This window comes from Haematobia irritans, chromosome 1 (genome assembly GCF_050003625.1).
Source record: "Haematobia irritans isolate KBUSLIRL chromosome 1, ASM5000362v1, whole genome shotgun sequence".
In the NCBI taxonomy this organism is placed as follows: domain Eukaryota; kingdom Metazoa; phylum Arthropoda; class Insecta; order Diptera; family Muscidae; genus Haematobia; species Haematobia irritans.
Window position 1 is genome coordinate 97526606 of NC_134397.1, and position 24067 is coordinate 97550672.

At 37.6% G+C, this 24067-nt stretch overlaps 3 protein-coding genes across 4 annotated transcripts in view; 2 read left to right on the top strand and 1 right to left on the bottom strand.

Annotated features, from left to right (window-relative positions):
* Positions 1–3581: 3581 nt before the first annotated feature.
* The window catches only part of LOC142221465 (uncharacterized), a 58027-nt gene continuing 37541 nt past the window's right edge, over positions 3582–24067 (bottom strand). For both annotated transcript variants that reach the window (XM_075291215.1, XM_075291214.1), the window contains exons 2-6: positions 10489–11560; positions 7226–10423; positions 7012–7166; positions 5761–6944; positions 3582–4622 (exon numbers count right to left, since the gene is read on the bottom strand). In XM_075291215.1, coding sequence (XP_075147330.1) covers positions 3844–4622; positions 5761–6944; positions 7012–7166; positions 7226–10423; positions 10489–11436 — 6264 coding nt within the window. In that variant the 5' untranslated portion in view covers positions 11437–11560 and the 3' untranslated portion in view covers positions 3582–3843. The remainder of the gene's footprint in view (positions 4623–5760; positions 6945–7011; positions 7167–7225; positions 10424–10488; positions 11561–24067) is intronic.
* On the top strand, positions 15019–20872 carry LOC142228812 (uncharacterized). Its single transcript, XM_075299335.1, has 2 exons — positions 15019–17861; positions 18016–20872. The coding sequence occupies exons 1-2, from the start codon at positions 15019–15021 to the stop codon at positions 20870–20872; spliced, it is 5700 nt and encodes a 1899-aa protein (XP_075155450.1).
* Positions 20893–22323, top strand: LOC142228820 (uncharacterized). Its single transcript, XM_075299348.1, has one exon. It carries the CDS (start codon positions 20893–20895, stop codon positions 22321–22323), a length of 1431 nt encoding a protein of 476 aa, XP_075155463.1.

The following is a 24067-nucleotide window of genomic DNA, read 5'->3' on the forward strand; positions in this document are numbered from 1 at the left end:
TAAGAGCAATTCACAAATGCTATTATAACCAAAACTCGCGTTCGTATTTTAAAGACATGAAATCTTTGGCCTCATGACAATATTTTTTCAGTGTACAAAGCAATTCACATCTACTATTTTAATTTAGTAATATCATAATAACTTTAGAATACGTATTATAGGATAAAAAGGATAAATGAGTCAAATGCTATTATTCCTAATAATTTACTGACAGTTTATATAAGGAATTTGTATGGTAATAGTAGATTTAAAGTTTACGATAACTTTTATGAATACGAGGAAAAAACTTTACAACAATGTGTATTTGCTGCAAAAATGTCCGCATAATGGCTGGAATAATTATTAAGGCTTCAATTGAGCTTTGAACCTTATTCTGGCCGCAAGACTTAGATAAAAACGAAGTTTTATCCATATTTCAATAGGAACATGTCGAAAATAAAAAAGCCAAAAATAGCTAAAAGGGTCATGAAAAAAAGCCAGAAAAAAAACTAAAAGCTAAATGCATTTTTTCCCCGCTAAACGTCTTCAAAAAAAGCCAAATCTAGCGGGAAAAAAGCTAAATTGGCAACGCTGATGTTGAACACCTTTTCGGAAGCAGGGATCGAACCCAGGACCATTGGTATGCAAGGCGGACGTACCAACCACTGCTCCACGGTGCCCAAATAAATGTATGTTTCTGTTAAATAAAATTTGTTTAATCGGCTCGTGGGCAAGCTATGCTATATAAATATAACTTATAAGGATAATTTGCTATTGATGACTATAACAGCTTCGTAGCCCAGTGGATAGTGTGTTGGATTACAAACTGTGTGGTCCTCGGCTCGATTCTTTGTCCAGGCGAAAGGTAAAATTTAAAAAATTTATAAAATTGAATAATTTCTTCTACATTGTTTTTATTACAGAAAAAGATGTTAAGAACTATAAAACATCGTGGAAGTGAGAAAGATGTGAGGAAAATGTAATTAGCCAGAATTTTTTTTTTTGAGTCTTATGCAATTATCCTGGAAAAGAATAAACGTTTATCGCAAAAGGTATATACTTTTCTTCCAAATAAACTTCCTTACAGCGAAATGCATATGAGAAACGATCTTTGTTTGTCTAAAATTTCGTTTGGGAGGAAAGAGTTATTTTTTGCGTGTACATTTACTTGGTCATTGCCCAATTTTCAGTTATTTGAGAGTTGAAGATTTCCATAAGCAAGGATTAAATGAAGATGAGATTGTCTCTTTTAAATGGCGGTGAAGATATTTCCTGGTTTTCGATATATAATTATTTAAGAGAAGCTCTTTATTATAGAAAATTTTTAATAACTGAATTCAATTATTAATAAAACTCAAATTTCCGGCAAACGGTTAAATGTATTCATGGTGTAGTAATCTTTATAAATTATTATTAATATGATGATGTAAGATTTATAATGTTTGTGAAAAAAATAAAGAATAAACTAAAAAACTACTTACCTGATGTGTTTAATTAAAAACCGTTTATCAGTATTTTATGATTTGAATGAATAGATTGTAATTATATTTTACTTGTAGGATTAAATTTTTAATTCATTTTAGATCAAGGATTAATTTATTATATTCATTATTAAATCGTTTGCTATCAAAGATACATGTTATCCACATTATGAATTCTACTGATTAAGTATAATTTGTAATAATGTCCTCCCATTTTATTTAATACTATTTTTATATCTATGATCTCCATATAAGTTAAGTTTATGATGAATTAGCTTTAAAAATGTGAATTCATAAACTAATAAAACCTTATATAAAATATAATAACAAAATGCCTATAAGAAAATTTAAGGTATATAGCTTATGTCAATACTATAAAAAATTTATATTTGAATTGCAATCAACGCAATAAATAATTATAACATAATATTAATGAAAAGTTTGAAACAAAGAATATATATTTAGAATTCATAAAGATACTAAAGTTAATAGTAATTTTGCTAAAACCAATTGCCTAGGATTTTACAATGCCGGAAAAAATGATAAGGATCCAGTGAAAGTAATGTAAATTGTAAATAAAAAATATTGCACTGATATTAGGGAAATGGTCTCTCTTCAAATCATGTACTAACGACATTGATTATTTCTTCAAATATTCTCTCCAAAATTTTGCTTCAGTAATGAAGTGTACATAACATTGAAAAATTTACTTATGCACACACATTTAGTTATATGAATAATTTACGATTAATACATGGTCAAAAATGTATTTGTAAATTATATTTCTACAACATACAACAATGCACAAACGCCAACACAATTCATAGAAAACTTAAATTTAGCGTTTTTGTTTTATATGAAGTATGTTATATACATTGCCATACCAAAAGTATTCACCGAAAAAATTAAGTCAACACAACTTTATCCACGTAAAAATAATAAAAAAAATCTAAACCTATTTCATACTTCTGTACGCCATACGTAGCTAAGCATAGGTTTTCTTATTCTAGCTTACATTTAAATGCCAATGTAATTTAATTTATACTACTATTCCGACTTCATATGGTATTTATATATTCGTTTTAATTATAAATTGCCATTCAATTAATTATATTGCGTATTCAGACGAACATAACTTCCTTTTCTGATTAAAAACTTTGGTATATATTGGAAATGAATTGCTTCTTTTGTTTTTCCGAAATATCTCGAATACATATCACACTTTTTCCAAATATTTCACTCTCACATATTGGAATTAGTAATTCTGTTAACCAAATAATTTTCTTTTAATTACAAAACCTACAAAATATGCCCACTTTTTATTCGATTCTAATTCCAAGCTCAAGTTCGTTCTTCATAGCTCGACCAAACAAAAAGGATGAAAGAACAACGAAGCTATATTTTAGGGAGTGTAGTGTTATAATCTGGATAGTTTTGAAAAATTACCTTTTTTTCACATTGTGTACTTTAGTGTTGCTGCAACAAATAGATAAAAACTCGGAAAAAGCCAAACATAACCAGATATAACCAGAAATTAATGATATGTATGGAGTTCTAGGGCTAATTTTGGATAGAAGCTTTCGAAGTCCAATACGCCATTTGCTTATACGACTCGCAATTCTAAGAAATTGAAAAACATTTTTTTTTGTAAATAATTACTAAATCGTATTCTGTTTAAAATATAAAAACAGTTGTCTAAAAGAAACTAGACAAATTCTACATTTTTAGCTTGCAATGTGGTCTTCGTATATAATTTTAAATTTTTACGTTTAAGGTGAGTACTAAGTTCGAGTTTAGCCGCTAATATCAAAAATAAATCAGTAAAAAAGTATCAAATTAAAAGTCTTTGATACAAATTTTAATATAACTTGATGGGGAATAGCCCATAGTAACTTACTATAAAGTGTTTATTCTTTAAAATGGATTAAAATGGTGAAAAAATGAAGATTTTAGCGGCCAAACTCGAAGTTAATACCCACCTTTACGCTAAAATTATTTGCTATGCATCTTCTAAAGGAAATATAATAAACGACAGAAGCGAATCATAAACTGTTTTTCCCCAACACATTTGTGAAAACATTCGCTAATTATGTGCTTACTTATTTTGTGAAATGCAAACAGTTTTACTGATTCCAATTTGTACACACGTGTAGTACAAATATGTCAATTGTAATTATTTATATTTTTCGTTCACCACATTTAATTCACTTTTAGGATTACCGTACACAAAGCTACGAACTGAGTTACTTGTGGCTAGCAATTCCAAATACACTGTACCATATCCAAATATACTGTATCATATATACATCCAAATGCTACCTATTCTACAAAGCCAAAAAGGACAAACAAACCTAAACTCAAACAAATACAGTTGTAAAAGTATTTATACTTCGACCGTAAATGGGTCCCGGGAATGATGTATTTTTAAGTGTTTGTTGTGATTGGTTTTTGTTGTTGAACTTTTACCACATATAGTACATTGGAACGGCCTTTCGCCTGTGTGTATACGTTTATGCTCAATTAGATAGTAATGACGGTGGAACGATTTTTTACATAGATCACAGGTATATTTCTTATTGCCGTGATGCTCTCTTCTGTGTCGCATGTAATTATATTTCCGTATGAATTTACATCCACACACTTCGCAAGTGTATGGTTTAATTTGTTTGTGTGAATTCATGTGATTTTTAAAGTCAACTTCTCGCACAAAAGCCTTGGGGCAGTGTTCACATTTGAATGGTTTAGCTGTTCGATTTGCGTGAACCCACGAGTGTATTTTTAGATTCCATTTAGTGGAAAATGACTTATTACAAATAGCACAGTCATATTGAGTATCAGTGGAATGGGTGGCCATGTGAGCTTTCATGGAGGCCTTTGCAAATATCTGCTTACAAATCGGACATTCCATTGGCTCAGCATAATCAAACTTCTCCGAATGCGCTAGTCTTATGTGCCGACGTAGTGAATTTACATGAACGAAACGATCGCAGCAATGTGGACAGCATTTTGGCTTCGAGTCATGGGTTTCCTTATGCCACAAAAAGCGTGCTTTTGATGGTAGCACTTCACCACAGTAACACACATATTCCTTCCGTCTTATAACTTGTTTCGTATGTCGCTTGCGATGTTGCGTCAAATTGGAGTACCGCTTGAAGTGTTTACCTGTAAAAATAATAATAATAAATAATTATTTTAAAATTTTGTTTAATGTCTCGGTGTGCCGCAGCTTTTTACCTTTCTTTTTACGTTTAAAAACAATAATCAAAAGTATGAAAAAAGAACAATAATCAAAAATATCACAAAAGAACATGTTGCACACCTTTTTGGTCCAATATTTCCTAAGGTAATCACTCAAGTTAGAGGTTCAAAGAATGCAAATTGCATTGGAAACTCTGAATGTTGATCAAGGGATACTGAGGTTACTAAACGGACTTATACCGAAGGGATGTATTTTAGCCACTCTAGGACAAGCAAATATTGAAAGGTATGTGAAATGAGGCATTCCCCAAGGAGGAGTTCTATCACCTCTTCTTGGACTGTAACATAGCTATAAGCTAATTGCGGGCTCTTTAGAATTAGAAAGGACAAATGTGGTGACATATGCAGATGATGTGGCTTTAACATTGAGGAATAATTCCAATCCACAATTAGAGATATTATACATAGATACTGAGAAATGGGCTATGAATGATCTAGTAGTAAATCCTGTAAAGACAGAATTAGTCATGTACTGCAAAGAACGAAAAAATTTAGATGGTATTAAAATTCCCTTTTGCTCGTACAAAAGGACAATAGGGAAAAGTGGGGACTAAAAAATTGCGCACAATCAGACGTATTCAGTAAGACAGGGACAGATTCCCCTAATGTCATGTTGCATCTATTGCTTGAAGTAAAAAAGGTAAGGTCGTCAAAATAACGCCAGATGTGCCAACACTCTGACGAAAAAGCATTTCGACAAGAAATTTGATACACACATGGAGTAATAAAAATTATATAGATTTCTATACTGATGGTCCTAAAGTGTGTTTTTCGGTCTTAAATATTTGCAATAAGAGGTGGCAAATTGACCAAGAAGTAATGTAACGGCATATATATATAATCAGACAGGCAACCTTGGACTCTGTGTTCCATGACTCCAAAACGGACATAGACAGCAAAATGGCTGAGCAGTACAATATTCACCTAATAGGGTTGAGTTAGCAAGACAAGAAAAGACTGTTATCATGGCGAATTTCCGATAGCAGAATGGCAAGGGTTGCAACGACACCAAGCATTTCAAATAAATAGATACAATACTTACCACAAATTTTACATTTTAATGGCGACAGTCCTGAATGCATTCTCATATGCTCTACCAAGGCACTACGCACTACGAACTTTTTTTCACAAACTGTGCAACCAAATTCCTTCCATCCTAAATGTCGTTTCAAATGAAGAGAAAAGTTTTTCCATCTCTGGAACTTTTTGCCACATGTAAAGCACTCTGCTGGATGTTCGGTCAAATGTGCGTCATAGAGTTTCACGGAGTTAAAATTATGTTTGCAGACATAACAAAAAAATATAGATGATTTTATATGCGATTCATCAAACTCAGACATTCTTTGGCTTTGTTTCAAAGTGGTTAAATTAAAAGTAACCAGCATGCGATACAATGTAGTCAGTTTACTTGTGGTAGTCGTAAGGGATAGTGGTTTAAAAGTTGATTGCTTTGGTGCTGAATTCATTTCAGACGTAGACGAAGTTATCTGTACCAATGACAAATGTTTTTTGTCATCTTCTAATACCTCTGTTTTTGCTTTCAAATCGGCTCTGATTTGTTCATAATCGTAATCATCGCGGTGAATATTTTCGTTTTCAATCTTAACTATACCCTGCTTAAAATCGACCACGCTCCCATCATTGTCAGAAGGTGGCAAAAATCCATTACATCCACCGCTAGTTGTAGTTGCAGGCACCACGTCATTCATAGGAATTGCAACTTGGTTTGTAAGACAAACTAGCCTTCTATTTTGGCGGACATAATTGTGAGCGTCCACCATATGGGCGTTGCGGTCTTTGAGTTTTGAATATTTAGTATTGCAGTGACCACACTCATATACTTTTGTTCGAATTTTTTGTGGTTGGGATTGTTGAGATGAAATTGTTGAAGTCGTCATTTGTTCTATCATCTGAGCACTTGATGGTCCTGCCAAAAAAGCCGATGATGTACTTGGTTGCTGTTCGTGTTGTGAAAAGTTGTAGTCTTGGCTTTGCATAACCTGTTGAGAAGTTATGGTAGACGTTGGCTGCTCCCTTTTTAAACCAATTGTCAATGTTTTCCCATCAAGCGAACCATGTTTACGACGTTTTTTTAATTTTGCAGATGTAGAAGGCATAGTATCTATATTGCAATTATCATTTGAATTATGAGCGAATAAACCATTGCTTGTACTGCTAGTCGCGACTATGTCGCTATTGTCCGCTGAGGCTACCCGAAAATCAAAACTGCAAGACAAAATCAAAACTTTTTATATATAAAATCATAGTCAGTAAAATATGTGCGATTGGTGACCTTTTTGTTTTATTGTTGGTATTAGTTGTATGACAAGTCGCCGATGCACTCAAATCTTGTACTGTGAAGTATTCCTCATGATTCCAACCATTCTCCTGCTGAAATATCGCTGGAAAGTTAGTTTTAAAGAATCTAGCCGATATATCCCCATATATCTGTGAAAATATAGCAAATTAATACTAACAATAATATAGTATAGAAATAATGTACATACTGGTTGGCTCCAAGAGTTGTCAATATCACAATTACTTTCTTGCTCGGAAATTTCACCTTTGGCTGGCATTTTCTCATCAGTACGTATATTTAAAGTGCCAGCAGTTGAACAAATGCCCACCATACTATTGTCCGTAAATGAACAAGACGTTGAAGATGATGGCGGAGGGGGTGGAGTTGACTCCCTTATGCTAACTGCATTCCCCGCAATATCAATATTTTTTTCTCTCTTACATGCATCTAAGTCCAAATATTTACCAACTTCACTACTATCTAATACTCTGCCACATTCTGGCGACATTTGTGCATATAGGTTAGAATTTGAAGTTTGCGATGGTACATTATCTTCGGAAGCGGTTGAATAACTAGTAGTCCATTGGTTTTGAGACGATGTGAGTATTCGATGTTGTTGGTTGTAATCTGAATAGTTTTTGCTGGAGGACGAGTCTTCTAAAACCAAAGTGTTATTCGAACTCTGACTTGGTGCTGTGGAATTTTGGTAAAATGAATTTGACAATTGTTGGGAAATTTTAACATTTGCTTGTTCAGATACGTTGTTATTGTACATGTAGTTAAATGGAAAATCTGAAATAATTTGCGAATTTCCATTATGTTCGGAAGATGGTGGAACTTGACCAGATGGATTATTCGCTTCAGTTTCCGATAAATTTATCGAGTCTATACCAGACTGAAATGAATATGATGATGTCTCATTTTCCGATTCCAAATTTTTTCTCTCATTTACAATGTCTATCTCATTAACTACTGTCGTTCTTGAGTTTTTGGCAAATACTGATGTCGCCGAAGGAAATGTCGACGTTTTGTTATTCGTATTAGAATTTTTTGAAGTTGCAAAGTCATATAGTACACGGGCATCATCATTTACATTGTTCTCTACTTTCATTTCTTTTATGGCAGTAGTCAAGCTATTTTCTTGTATACAAGGCTTCTCCTCTTTGCACACCATAAGAGGTTCTTTGGAATTAAGATGTTGCTCTAAAATACTGTAGCTTGGTTGTGAATGACATTGATTATTTTCGAATGTAATCGATGTTATTGGTTCATTTTTTACTTTGACCTCTACCAAAGCGTCATCACTGCGTTTAATCTTTGAGTATTCTTCTAATGCTTTAGCGGATGTTGAAGGTTGTTGATCATTAACATTTAAATGCACAGATATAGGTCGATCATTCTTTGATATTTTTGGTTTGATTATAAGTTTCTTAGGACCTTTACGACCCAATGTGGCATGTCCCAACGCTTTGCATTGACTCGTATTGCTTCGCACATTCTGAGATAGATCCTCAGCCTCGTCCTTCTTCGAGTCGTCGTTTGATCTTAAGATACTGCATTGATCAATGTTTTCATCGGAATTCTTCTCTACTTGATCGTGTTGTAATTGTTGCTGAAGCGTATGTTGACTAGTTGTGGCCATACGTATGACACTGGTAACTTGACTGGAATTCTTATTGAATAGTGATGATACGTTGGTATTTTCTGTTACATTTTCTACAACCTGAGGTTTTTTCTCATCCCGCTCCTGGTGTGTTTGTTCTGCTAATCTTATATTATTAGACTTATTACTACTGCTGCTAGGATTATCAGTTAATTCTTCAGTCTCTTGTTTATTTGCCTTCAAAGGTATTGGTGGTAGTTGTTGGTCTGCAGTGTCATCCGGTGCGTATTCATCCATTGGTTCTTCCTTTTCTATTTTTACTAATGGTATGGGAGCAATGGAAGTGAATGTTCTACGTTGAGCGGCGACTTTACTTGAAGCAATAATATTTCCAACTAAGTCTAAATATTCATTTAAATTTAATTGAACATCACTCAAGACGGTAATCGTGTTTTTGGAAGACTTCTTCCGAGTCACATTTTGATGCAACGAGGAGTTATTTGATGAGATACTGTTAGAAGATGACGGCGCATCGGTGACCATGGGAGTAGAATTTTGTGTCCGATGTACTGAGGATGTTGAAGTAGTCGGTAATAAATGTGTGTCATTTTTAATAGATTTTTCAGACATATTTTTGTTTTGCTGTTTATCTTGTGAAATGAACTCTTCTTCGTCGCTGTCACTTAAAATGCTTACGAAATCAGCAACACCGCTGCCGGGAGACTTTTCGATATTCTTCGCCTTTCTCCCATTTTTTCTCCCGTTTGCTTCGACTAACATTTGTTTGGAATTTCGTGTGACATCTTCCTTTGAAGACATTGCCGTTGTAATTCTCTTCTTAATGTTAACTTTGTTTTGACCATCACATTTCGCCTTTGTGTTTCTATCATCGCCCTCCGTATAGTCGGCATTGTTGTCCACTATAGTTTCGTCGTCAGTATCCACAGCGTCATCGTCATCGTCGTCAGCATCATCGTGAATATGCAAAACGCTTGGAGGAGATTGGTAAATGCGCTCAATGACGGAAAACTCGCCATTATCTTTTTCTACACATTCAACAATATGTTTTGGTGTTTCTTGTACAATAAAATCACCATTGTCTCTTTCAAGGTAGTGGGCAACAGGAGATTCAGCATAACGTAAAACAGAAGAAGTGTTTGAGGGTGAGGGTGCTCCCGCTGCTGCCGCAAGCAATGCTGCGAAGGGTGAATTGGTATGACGACTCAGAGTTGATGCTGCAACAACAGCCATTGAAGCTGAAGCCACCGCAGGGCTAATACTAACTTGTGCCGTTGTAGAATGCGTTGTAACAGAGGCAGAACTAGCAGATGTAGTTCCTTTTGAAATCTTGTTGTGGGTGTCATTTGCAGTTAAAGTGTTGTACTGCGATGAGTTTCCAACATCAGTTACTCCATGCTCTTGTTGTGCTATAAAAAATTTGTCTTGATGCTGGTGGGCATTAGATTGTCTCAAATTTGCATGGTGAACTGGTTGTAACGACTGATGATGCAAATCATTTGTTTTTGAAAATAAATGTTTTGCTGCTGTGGAAGGTGATGGTTGCGGAGTTCCATGTGCTCGTACAGAATGTTGTTGTGAATGAGCCGGTTGCTGCTGTATATGCGGTTGGTGGTGAATTAAAACATCTTGATGAGACATCGTTGAATTTTGATGCTGCGCAGCGAATTGTCCAGACAAGTGATTTTTATTTTGAGATCGAATTTGGCTAATGGCAGTTCCATATGTCGGCGGTGGTTTTTGGTGATGATGTTGTATTTGTGAATGGGTCTGATAGCTAAAAAGCTTTAAAAATATTTCAATTTAAAAAATAACCAAATCATACAACTGCCATTGCTAATTTGTCTTACCTGTAGTGGTGGCGGTGGAGGTAAACCAGGAGAATAAATAACTTTCATATCCTGCTGATGAAGCGTTTGCTGTGGTGGTTGTTGATGTTGGCTTGAATATATTTGTGTTTGCTGCCCAGGCCTGTGTGACACATTAGCCAAGTGGGAGCCAGGATGTGGCTGAGGAAGCAAATGTTGAGCTTGCAAAGTATGATACGAAGAATGAACATTGTGTGAAGCAAGATTTTGAGGCACCGAAACTGGTGGAGGCAAAATTGATCTCGGAAGGTCGTGTTGCTGTGCTTGAGGGGCAGGAGGCGGAGGCATTTGTTGTTGTTGATTTACAGCATTACGATGATGAAGATATCGTTGGTTGCCAAAGATGCCAAAATTTGTCTCCACATTTGAGATTTCATTCGATGAGCTAGGATATGATCGATGGTTGTTAGAAAAAGTAGCATTCGGGTTATCTTTATTTCCCTGCTCCTTATTTACGGTGGGTGTATCCTCTGATTTTAATATTTGTGTAGAGGCTGGCAATACTTCTGTTGAACTTTTCCCTGTCATATGTGTGCTTGGAAAATTAATTATGCTGTTCGAGTTTTGACTGCTTTTGGTACTTTGATCAGATATAGAGTTGTTGCTTCCCGAATTACTAACATTGCATTGAACATTACAGCTATTACTACTCATGATATTGGTCTCAGTGTTCTCATTTGACAATATTTTTTCATTTGCCAGCGACGCCTCTTCGCAATCGTTTGACGATTTCTTTGATTCAGCTCCATCGCTGCTAGCACTTTTCAATACAGATGCCAATGTAGAAGTACTTCCCCCAACACCGGAAATAGTCATTTGAACTAGAGCCTTTATAACTTGCTCCTTTGGATGAGTTTCCAAGTGATCGGAAAGACTCATTCCTGCATGCAGGTATAGGGTACAAACCGGACATTGGACGTTTTCGGCCATTTTGTATGGTATAGTTGTATAAGTTGTCGTAATATGTTACAATGTAAATCTCGTGGTAATATGTTGTTTTAAACGAGAATACTCAATCATAATGGTATTTGCAGCATTTACGCACCATTTCAAACTGGCAAAGATAATGAAAATGTCAGTATTAATTATGTGTAATTAAGTGTTCAGAAAATTTTTTTGAGCTTAATGTAAACAAGTATATACCGTCGAATGTTCTACTGTGCCATCCACGATCAAATCACATGAGTTGTGGTAACAGTTGCCGATTGGCAAGGTATCATAAAATTTGCATCAAAGGCTTGCACAAGCCTATTCGAAGTAATCGATGTTCTAGTGAGGCAATAGTTAATGAATAGAACAGAAACACTGTAAGCGATTACAGAGTCAAGCATTGCAGAGCCATCTCATTCAAAAGGAATCGTTGTACAGTTCTTTTCAATATTTTGGTTCTGTTGTAATCGTCACGATACTACTCGTATCGTAACATTTTTAGTGAAGATAGAATATTTCAGTGTTGCCAATTTGGTGCTTTTAGCACCAAATTTAGTGCTTTTTGATTTCTAAAAAGCACCAAATTGCCTTTTTGGTGCCTTTTCAAAAAAAGCACCAACTTGGTGCTTTCTGGCATTTTCATTTAGTGCTTTTGGTGCTTTTTTTATTTTGAACAGTATTAAGTTTAATTGATACAAAAATTTTGATTAGACTTTCAAGAGCCGAAGAAACTCAAATTTATTGCCAAATATAGAATTTGATTGTTATGAAGTTGGTATTGATTATTTTTTAATTAATATTGTTATTTAGGGTATTCTGTAGGAAAGTCCAGCGATGAGTATCGAATTTTTGAATTTGGTAAAGATGTCATTAAACACGTTTGTATTAAATTCACAAAAGCACGCACAACTGAAATAAGCAATAGACTCCTTCCATATATTAATATTTTGAAAGTTGAAAAACATCACTGATCAAAATGAATTGGACGAAAGCATTAAAACCGATCAAAGTGTATACTTGAATAGCGGTTCATAATGGTGAGTACTAAGTTCGAGTTTTGCGCTAAAGTGAAAACTATATCAGTAAAAAAGGCATAAAATTATGCATATTTGCTGCAAATTTTATTATAACTTGATGGGGAATAGCCAAAAGCAAATTTTCACAAAGTTTGTATTCCTTAAAATGAATTATTAAAGAAGTTGTAATTGTGAAAAAAATGACTATTTTAGCAGCTAAACTCGATCTCAATACCCACCTTAACTTCTTAAAATTCAATTCACAAAAGTTCTATAAAACATCTTTGGAAGTTTTTTTTTTTTTTTTTTTTTAGTAGAGCATTTAATTTTCGATTTTGTGGTGGAAGGTGGTATGTTAGAATTCATAATATATTTTTGGTGCTTTTTGGCCTTGGGGAGTTGGCAACAATGGAATATTTTGCTTTAGCAAAGACGAAACTTCGTATGTGACACGAAGTAGCTATCTACCGAAAAATAAACACAATCGTCGCTCAGTTGATTGGCAGAAGTCGGAGAATGCAGGCTGTGATCGGGTCTGTGCTTTTTTTTGTATGTGCCAACAACAAACAAAATAGGAATGGAGTGTGTGTGTGTAACATACTCTTATAGCAATGGAAATTTTAAAACGAATGGAATTGGAATTATCCGATTACATTCGAATACTTCAGAACATTGTTTGGTGCTTGCTTTATTGGGTTCTATTTGTTCAATAGAAACATGTCAAAAATAACAATGATTCTCGCCATTGTGTGGCGCATTTTTGCGGCAAATACACCTTGTTGTAAAGTTTTTGACTCGTTTATGGTGTCCTTATTATGTTATTATAATATTCTCAAGTTATCAGTACTATGTTCTCTTTTCGCGTTGAAATTTTTATATTAAAACAGTTCAATATAAAATAGATAAATTGACTTCATTGATGCTCGATTTCTTTTTCTTCTATATTTCGGCAAGACTTTACAGGAATTTGTTTATTTTCATTTATAATTTTGTTTATTTCAGGAAAAGTTCTCGCGAAAATAAATTGGTTTTCAACTCGAAAACCGAACATAGTACCCACCTTAATTTAAAAAAAATAGATGTGAATTGCTTTGTACATTGTAAAAATATTGTCGTGAGACCAAAGATTTCATGTGCTTAAAATACCAACGGAAAATTAGGTTAACATAGCTTTTGTGCATTTCTCATATATAAAGTTTTTTGCTTGTCCAAAAGTCGACAAACTTGTCAGTGAAGTCGTTTTGACCTTATAGTTAAGTGATTCAACTGAAAAATGGATATCTTTACATGTTGGATTAGGTTAGGTTAGGTGGCAGCCCGATGTATCAGGCTCACTTAGACTATTCAGTCCATTGTGATACCACATTGGTGAACTTCTCTCTTATCACTGAGTGCTGCCCGATTCTATGTTAAGCTCAATGACAAGGAACCTCCTTTTTATAGCCGAGTCCGAACGGCGTTCCACATTGCAGTGAAACCACTTAGAGAAGCTTTGAAACCCTCAGAAATGTCACCAGCATTACTGAGGTGGGATAATCCACCGCTGAAAAACCTTTTTGGTATTCGGTCGAAGCAGGAATCGAACCCACGACCTTGTGTATGCAAGGCGGGCATGCTAACCATTGCACCATGGTGTCTGTTGGACTAAGGTCAATTCTGAAAAATTCTTCAAAATTATGAAATCGTCGTTAAACTTGTGGACTTTTTGTATCTTGACCACAAAGCAAATAAGCGTTCAAAAAAAGATGTTTTTCAATACTTTATTTTAAAGACGTTTTTACATTATACATAAAATAATTTCTACTTTACGAGGGCGGTTCGGAAACTTCTTAGCCTATCAATGAAAGAGAATAGTTAGTTTTTCAAAAATATTTTTATTTTTCAATATAATCTTCTGAAACTTCAATGCACTTAGTCCAACGCTTTTCTAGCAATTCTATCTGTTCAAGAACGCAGCTGCATTACGCTGCTATATTATATAGCATAAATATAATTAACATTAAATCCATAGTAAACAGCATTTACGCTGCTATATTATCGAGCATATATATTTAAATATCATTTGCATTGTAAGCAGCAGAAGTCAATAGCCGACCAATTTAAATAAAGAATCAAATTTTACCGTCAACAATTGGTCAGGTTGTCGACTTCTGCTGCACTAGTTCATTAACACTAATATACTAAGTCAGCATAAATATTATTTAAGTCATTTACATAGCATAGGCTAGATATACGGTACATGTTAACTTAGTATTATGACTAATCATCAGTTATTTAGTATAAATAACTTGAATGAAATAAAACATTATGCTAGAACAAATTTGCATTCTACATCATTAACATCGACATACGGTTCAAGTACCCTATGTCCAATATATAACCGTTCTTGTTTTGTACTTGAACAACCTTAGGAAATCAAACATTGGTGACCCCGACCCCTAAATAAAAAATATATTAATTGATTTCGAGTTTCCCCCCACCAGTGGTAAGGAACTCAAAGGAATTTATTAGTAAATCAGAGCACGCAGTCGATATTGAAGTCTTCCCGTACCAGCGAGATTCAAAAATGGAAAACTTAAAGGATTTGATAATCCGTCAAAAGGAAAGGGCCGCAAACATAGAAAAAGCGGTAGCCAACATAAAGAAAACTCTACACGAGCGAAGATCTGTGGAGTATTACACAAAGAAAAAAGAAGATTTAATTGCTCAATGGAATGCCTTTGACACAGCGGAAAATATCATACGTAACAACCCGATGTTGAGCGAAGATGACCCGTATATTGTCGAAGATATCCATAAATCAATAGGAATCGTATACAATACAACTATTGAGGAAGTAGAGCAGCTAATTAAAGGTCTGAGCAAGCAAACGAAGCCATTGCCAGCAGAACGCGGAGCAGGGTTTACCGCAGACAACCCATCCGCATCCACTTCATCATTGCTAGTAAATCAAGGAGCTGGTGCACCCCCAGGCAACCAATCTTCATCATGGTCCAGCGGTACAAACAACATTCATGGATTGATAAGACGTCAAGGAGCACTTAAAGCGTCATTGAAACGTCTAATTCAAAGTAACGCTATGAAGGAATCACCAGTCCAATCTCTATCTGCTATAGACAGATTATGGCAGAAGATCGAGACTATCCATTTGGACATTTGGGAAATGTGTGCCAACCCGGCGGCTGAAGGTTATGACAGTGAAGACTATGAAGCCTTAGAAGAGAACGTAGCAATTCAAATAGCGTCTCTTTCTAAAACACAACCAAGCGAAAGCATAACTTCGGAATCAGTGCAGCAAGCAAAGGGTAGTTCCAACCTACAGCTACCAAAGATATCCATACCAAGGTTCAATGGAGATTGCCTATCATGGCAACCATTTTCGGACATATTCTCGAAAATGATACATGAGCAAGATATTCCAGCAATCCAAAAGATGTGGTATCTCAAAGCCAGTTTGAGCGGGGAAGCAGAACGATTAATACGTCACCTGGATCTCACTGAAGGGAACTACACAACGGCATGGAACACGATGAAGGACAGGTACGACAACAAGCGAGTCCTAGTATCCACAATAAAATTGTTTGGCTGGGGAAACTTAACGGCCGAGTCCAAATCTCTGAAAGAGTTCCACGACGTCCTCAACGAAAGTCTGTCCGCACTGACGAACATTGGGATCAACATCGACAACTGGGACCCGGTACTTTTACATGTACTGGTCAAAAAATTGGATCGCCAAACACACATCATGTACGAACAATCGCTAGAAAACCCCACAGAGCTACAGACGTTAAACAATTTCCTGAAGGTTTTACGAAACCGCTTCCAAGCACTTGAAGCTGTTGGTGGAAAGGACAAGGCAAAGCAATTTGCAACAACAACAACAACGTACAAATCAAGTGGATGTCCCCTGTGTGAGGAAGGCCATCCAATATATTACTGCAAACAATTCTTGGCAATGAACATTGCGGATCGCCTTAAGTGGGTGCAAAAGAAAGGGTTTTGCGTAAACTGTATTAAATCCGATCATCGTTCCAAGGAATGCACATCCAAGGCATGCACTAAGTGTTCATTTAAACACAATTCGCTGCTGCATCTTGAAAAACAACAAATTGCCAGCAACAAACCCTCACAATCTAAAGGTGAAGCATTACACTCAACCTCAGTGGTATCAGCGAACGCTCGCCCGGCAAGGATTCTACTCGCAACAGCATTAATAAAAATAACAGCCAACAATGGACGATCTGGAAATTTCCGAGCATTGTTGGACTCAGGATCCCAAATCAACATAGTCTCCGAAAGACTAATTAAAGCACTATCCATTAAATCAGAACAAGCAACACTAGGTATTCAAGGAATTAGTGGAAGATCCAGACAAGCTACACAGCGGGTAAACGTTAAATTCGAGTCACTCACAAGCAAGTTTTCATCCAGGCTGGAGGCTTATGTTCTCCCAAACATAATACCACATCAACCTAGTGCATCGTTCGACATTTCATCCTGGCCTATTCCCAAAAACATAATGCTGGCAGACCCATCGTTCCAAAATTCGGCAAAAATTGATGTGTTACTTGGCGCAGAGTTTTACTTTCATCTTCTGTTATCAGCAACATTACACTTAGCAGGCAATTTACCCGTCCTGAGGAACACAAAACTTGGGTGGATCACCAGTGGACGATTAGCCGACGACAGCACAACCGAAGCTACATGTGCAGTTTTTAGTGAAGACGATATAGCAACAAACGAACTACTTGAAAAATTCTGGAAAATCGAGGTAGTTCCTGCAGAAAGTAATCTCACAGTTGCAGAACAGGCGTGTGAAACTCACTTCATTCAAACCACAACCAGAGACCTCAATGGAAGATTTGTTGTTCGACTACCCCTGTCTGAGGATGCCGCAACACTTGGTGAATCAGAAACATCCGCATATTCCAGGTTCCTTGCCTTGGAACGACGATTCAAACGCCATAACAATCTTGAAAAACAATACAAGGAATTCATGCAGTCATACGAAGATCTTTGTCACATGACTCAAATCGATCCCAAAAAACTGCCAGGCCCTCGGTACTACATTCCGCATCACTGTGTTTTGCGTCCGGAGAGCAGCACAACTAAACTTCGAGTCGTATTTGATGCTTCAGCAAAAACGTCAACAAATCGGTCACTAAACGACATTTTACTGACTGGTCCAACAGTGCAAGGGGACATATTTGGAATGCTTCTACGTTTCCAACTACCCAGATTTGTCTTCACCACCGATATTGAAAAAATGTATCGTCAGATTCTCGTGGACGAACGAGACAGGAACCTTCAACTCATTTTATGGAGGGACAATCCAGGGGAGCCTGTACGACATTTTCAACTAAACACCGTCACTTATGGAACATCATCAGCTCCCTATCTGGCGACAAGGTGTCTACAAAGGCTAGCGATTACTCGGATGGAAAAATATCCACTTGGCGCAACGATCCTGAAGCAGGACTTTTACGTCGATGACGGGATGAGCGGTTCAGATAGTTTAGTAGCAGCCAAGGAAATGCAATCTCAACTCACCTCCTTACTCAAGGAAGCCGGCTTCAAGTTACGGAAGTGGTGTGCAAACCATCGCCAACTCCTCCAAGACATACCGCAAAGATGATCAAGAAGTCAACCTTGATTTTGAAAACGCGTCAATCAAGGCATTGGGACTAATATGGAGCCCAGCATCGGATCAATTCTGCCTTAAGGCAAATCTTCAGCCAGTCTCAGTGATAACAAAGCGATCTGTCATATCAGATGTAGCACGAATCTACGACCCGTTGGGTATAGCAGGTCCAGTCGTGGTGGCAGCCAAGATATTCATTCAACAACTTTGGGAGGATCAGATATCTTGGGATGATGAACTCCCTGAAGATCGAACAACAACATGGCACGCCTTTCGTAATGCACTAAATATGTTAGACAACACCCACATCCCACGCCACGTTTTCGATGGTCAAACTGCGAAGCACATTCAAATGCATGTCTTTGTGGACGCATCAGAAAGGGCTTATGGAGCCGCAATTTACATCCGATCTAAACTCCCAAATAAAAGGATAATCGTCCGGCTATTGTGCGCCAAATCCAGAGTTGCGCCTATCCAAAAGGTATCGCTGCCAAGGCTAGAACTTTGCGCAGCACTTTTAGGAGCAGAACTGGCCAACAAAACAAAAAATGAACTAAGATACGAAGACAAACAGTTCTTCTTCTGGTCTGATTCCGAAATTGTCTTGCATTGGATAAATTCGGCATCATCATCACTCAAAACCTTTGTGGCTAACCGAATCAGCAAAATACAAGACCTCACCATCAACAGTCAATGGAGACACGTCGACTCCAAAAACAATCCCGCAGACTTAATCTCCAGAGGTTTAAAACCAGAACAATTACCGGAGTGCAACATGTGGTTCTATGGACCCCTTTTTTTACACGGAAATGAAGACAGTTGGCCTAAGGAATTCGCGAAGGAATTGCATCCAACAAGTGAATTAGAATTCAAACGAAAGCCTGTTATTGTCACTGCAGCCGCGCAAATGGGATTAGAACAAATCATCTACAAAATCAACCACCGCAATTCGTTCGGTTGTCTTCAACGAGTTGTGGCTTATATCCAGCGATTTATCAAAAACAGCAGGACATCGTCAGCCGACCGACCAGCAACCAAAGTACTAAGCCCAATAGAGTTAACTTCAGCTTTGCATCTAATAGTCAAAACCATACAATCAGCTGACGACATTAACAAGTTAAAGACAACCAAAGAACTCAGCAGATCCAGCCCAATTATCAGTCTATCCCCCTTCCTTGACAAATCAGATATTCTTCGAGTTGGCGGAAGACTAGATGCGTCAAATCTCTCATACGAAATGAAACATCAAATAATATTGCCTTATAATGACCCCATAGTCAAACTAATCCTCGTGATGCTGCACAATGAAAACCATCACTGTGGTTCACAAACGTTGCTAAATACTACAAGAGAAAGGGGATTCTGGATTATAAAGGGCAAAACAATGGCAAGGAACACAGTTCACAATTGCATTCGTTGTACGAAGGCCAAACCAAAAATGTACCAACAGATAATGGGTGATTTACCAGAAGACAGAATAACGCCATGTCGACCCTTCTTAAACACTGGAGTAGATTATTGCGGTCCATTTTGGGTACACTACAAGCTTAGGGGAAAGCGTCCACACAAGGTGTATATCGCAGTCTTTTGCTGTTTTGCCACAAAGGCAATCCACATGGAAGTTGTGACAGATCTAACTACAGACGCCTTTATTGGAGCACTAAAAAGATTCATCTCCCGACGCGGGCGATGCCAAACGATATATTCAGACAACGGCACAAACTTTGTTGGGGCTAGAAATCAACTGAAGGAACTGGAGACCTCAATATTCGGGAAGGAGTCACAAGAGACTATTGGAAGGGCATGCAGCAAAGAAATGATCGAATTTAAATTCATCCCTCCCAGAGCCCCCCATTTCGGAGGCCTTTGGGAAGCAGCGGTGAAATCAGCCAAGCATCTTCTTCTGCGTTCGTTGTCCACCGCCTCCCTTACTTATGAAGAACTGGAAACGGTAGTCATAGAAATTGAAGCAATCTTAAATTCAAGACCACTAACTCCCATATCTTCAAACCCCAACGATCTAACCGCACTGACGCCAGGCCATTTCCTTATAGGGGAACCCCTGACCGCACAAATTGACGCCAGAACAAACCAGCCACCAACACCACTATCTAAAAGATGGAAACTCGTGTCAGAACTAAGACACAGTTTTTGGAATAGGTGGTCCAGTGAATATTTGTCACAACTCCAACAGAGACACAAATGGAGAACGACATCAGCAAATATCAAACCCAACCAACTTGTCATCATCAAGGAGGACAACGTACAGGTCATGCAATGGCCACTTGGACGCATCATCAAAACCTACAAAGGAGAAGATGGAAACGTGCGTGTAGTCGATGTCAAAACTTCATCAGGTGTAATTAAACGGCCAATCCATCGCTTAGCGCCATTATTCAATGATGATATCAAAGAAAAAGAGGATCACAAAAGAATAAGGCCACCAGATGAACAGAAGCCAAACACATCAAAACGATCGAGGCCCAATAACTTTAATTTATTGTGCACAACATTACAGGCTCTTCTGATACTACCGGTTGTATTATGTAATCCCATGCGACCACAACCATTTGAAACAAAACCCGGATTATATTTCGAAGGTATTGGTACGGCACGGATAGCCACAGCAGAATGGAAGCTCATGGTCTACTACAATCTTATACCCTTTAGGTCAGAAATTGACAACTTCGCTGACGGTATAAAGATGTTCTCTGACCTATGCAAAATGTCTCCTCACGAAGCAATGTGTCTCATCTCAAGCAAACTAGAGCAGAATTAATCCAAGATAGAGATATCATCATGCCAAGAAGATTGCGTAGAGGTGCTCTAAATATTATCGGTAATGTCGCAAGATCTCTGTTTGGAATTCTAGACGCGGACTATGCCGCCGAAATGGACAATACGATACAAAGAGCAGAGATGGACAGAAGCCACCTCACATCGCTGTTACACAATCAAGCCTCAATTGTCGACTCGACGTTAAATATAATAAAGGAAGATGAGTTATCTTTAAAAACTAGAATAAATGAAGTCCAAACCACCATATCAATGATACATAACCAAGTGGTAGAAGAAGAAGCTCAGCTAAAGATAGCTCACACAATAGCTCTTCTTGCCCACGAACTAACTCTAGCAGCAACAAGACTACGCCAAGTTGAAGCGGAAATCGTTGATGTTCTTACAGACTCTCATCACGGTAAGATTAGCCCATCCTTACTAACGCCGGGTCAGCTGCAAAGAGAAATTAACGTAATCAAGGCTCATCTACCGGTATCACGAGTTCTACCTTTCGATGACATTGACCTCATTCAATTCTACAAAATCATGCGAGCAAAGGCAGCAGTCACTAAAGACAAGGCTATGTTCGAGATAAGACTTCCTCTAGTTGACCAGCAACCGTTTGAGTTGTTGAAGATATTTGCGGTGCCCGCAAACGAGAACGGCACCCTTGTTGCGATTCACCCCCAAACAGAGTACTTGGCGATCAATCTCCATCGAGATGAATACATGCCACTCTCCAGCGATGACATTCGCAACTGTATTCAACCAAGCGGTGACACTTTTATCTGCGATAATAATCACGAAATGTTCTCGAAGGGATCTATGGCGGCTTCGTGCGAAGTAGATATGTTCAGACATAAACCAACAAACAGGTGCAAACTTAACAATTACAAGGAGCCTATCATCTGGCAACAACTACATCACAAAAACCAATGGATTTATGCTACCACATGTGAAATTGACGTCAGCACTGTTTGCGGAACAAAAACACTACAATACACGCTCCAAGGTTCCGGGATCATCAACCTTGAGCCAATTTGCACCCTTAAAACCTCGGAAGTCACTCTTCGAGGTCATTATAATGCATCAAGCTTTATTCAAGCGTCTTACTCTCGCTTTCCGAAATTTAATCTAACAACGCATGAGAGAGAGTCCACTGCAATTCTCAACTCGACCGATCAGCTTTTAATAAACCATACCGAACAGCTAACAGATCTCCAGAACAAACTTCAGGAAGCTGACCATTCAACTTTTCGCACCACCTACCATTCCGACAGACATCACCATATGGCAATAAGTTACACAGCTCTTATCATGTCTTCAATGCTTTTGATTTTCTACCTTGGATGGAGATTTCTGAAAAGAGGAGGTAAATCAATCCAACCACCCACTCCACAACCACGTCAAACCGTTCCGGACACGTATGCTGCTCAGTCACCCGAAATTTAAATGTCTCCTACTAGTTGAACCTGCAGCGTTCAACGTGGGGGAGAATGTTCAAGAACGCAGCTGCATTACGCTGCTATATTATATAGCATAAATATAATTAACATTAAATCCATAGTAAACAGCATTTACGCTGCTATATTATCGAGCATATATATTTAAATATCATTTGCATTGTAAGCAGCAGAAGTCAATAGCCGACCAATTTAAATAAAGAATCAAATTTCACCGTCAACAATTGGTCAGGTTGTCGACTTCTGCTGCACTAGTTCATTAACACTAATATACTAAGTCAGCATAAATATTATTTAAGTCATTTACATAGCATAAGCTAGATATACGGTACATGTTAACTTAGTATTATGACTAATCATCAGTTATTTAGTATAAATAACTTGAATGAAATAAAACATTATGCTAGAACAAATTTGCATTCTACATCATTAACATCGACATACGGTTCAAGTACCCTATGTCCAATATATAACCGTTCTTGTTTTGTACTTGAACAACCCTAGGAAATCAAACACTATCACTTGATTAAAATAGTTTTCCTCAAGGTCTTCAAAATAGTGGTTTACTACTGTAATTGCATCTTCATTTGAGGTAAAACGCTTGCCAGCAAGGAATTTATTTAGATTTGGGAACAAGTAAAAGTCACTGGGAGCTAAATCAGGAGAATAAGGTGGGTGGTCAAGCAACTCGTACTTTAATTCGTTGATTTTAGCCATTGTTAAAACACTCTTGTGCGCTGGTGCGTTGTCTTCATTAAAAATTATTTTTTGTGTTGTAAGCCAGGACGTTTTTCTCGAATTTGTACATTTAATTGATCCAAAAGGTTCTAATAGTACTCTGAATTTATTGTTGTTGTTGTTGTTGTTGTAACAGTTTATTGTGATTTGATCCATTTTTATGTTATACGCTTTGGTACTTCAGCTTGTGGCCAGATCGAGGAACTCTGCGACTAAGGTGGGGTGCGTCCAGAGTGACCTGGCGGTAAGTCGGGTTGGTTTAGCTGGGCAAGAGAAAATATGACGCGTGTCGTATGGCCCTTGGTTGCAAATTGGTCATACGTCAGCTACGCTGCTATCAATCACTGATAAATAGGAATTGAGGCGGCTGCACTTGCCTGATCTTAACTGGGCTAAAACTACCCTAGTCTGCCGTGGGAGGTCTCTTTCCTCCGGTGCTATGGGCGGTGGACGGACTCCGAGAACAGGATTAACCTTGTAGCTTATCACCGTTTCAGCTACAGTATCCTCATGAATCCTGTTCAAACCTGCCTGGTACGCTGCTTGATCTAGAGGTTCTCTTTTGTAGCGCTGGATCTCGCGCTCTAGATTATGTATATCAACCCCTACGCTCCTGGGTGGTGGTTGTGCATCCATGAGATGGTGGTTTGGATGATTACTGCGATAACAACCCAGGAGATACTGCTTTGACAACACGTAGTTGTGTCTTCGCACAGGGATGATCTTTGTCTCCACATAAAGGTGTTCCAGGGGTGTGCTGCGGAGACACCCAGTCGCAGTTCTAAGGGCAGCGTTCTGACAGGTTTGTATATTATTCCACTGCGTATCACTAGTCTGCGGTGTCCACACTGGCGCTGCATAGTTTACCACTGACCGGCCAATTGCCTTATAGGTAGCTAACAAGGTTTCTTTGTCCGCACCCCAAGTACTGCCGGCAAGTGACTTGAGGACCTTGTTTCTACCACGGAGATTATTACAAATAGCAGTGGCATGGG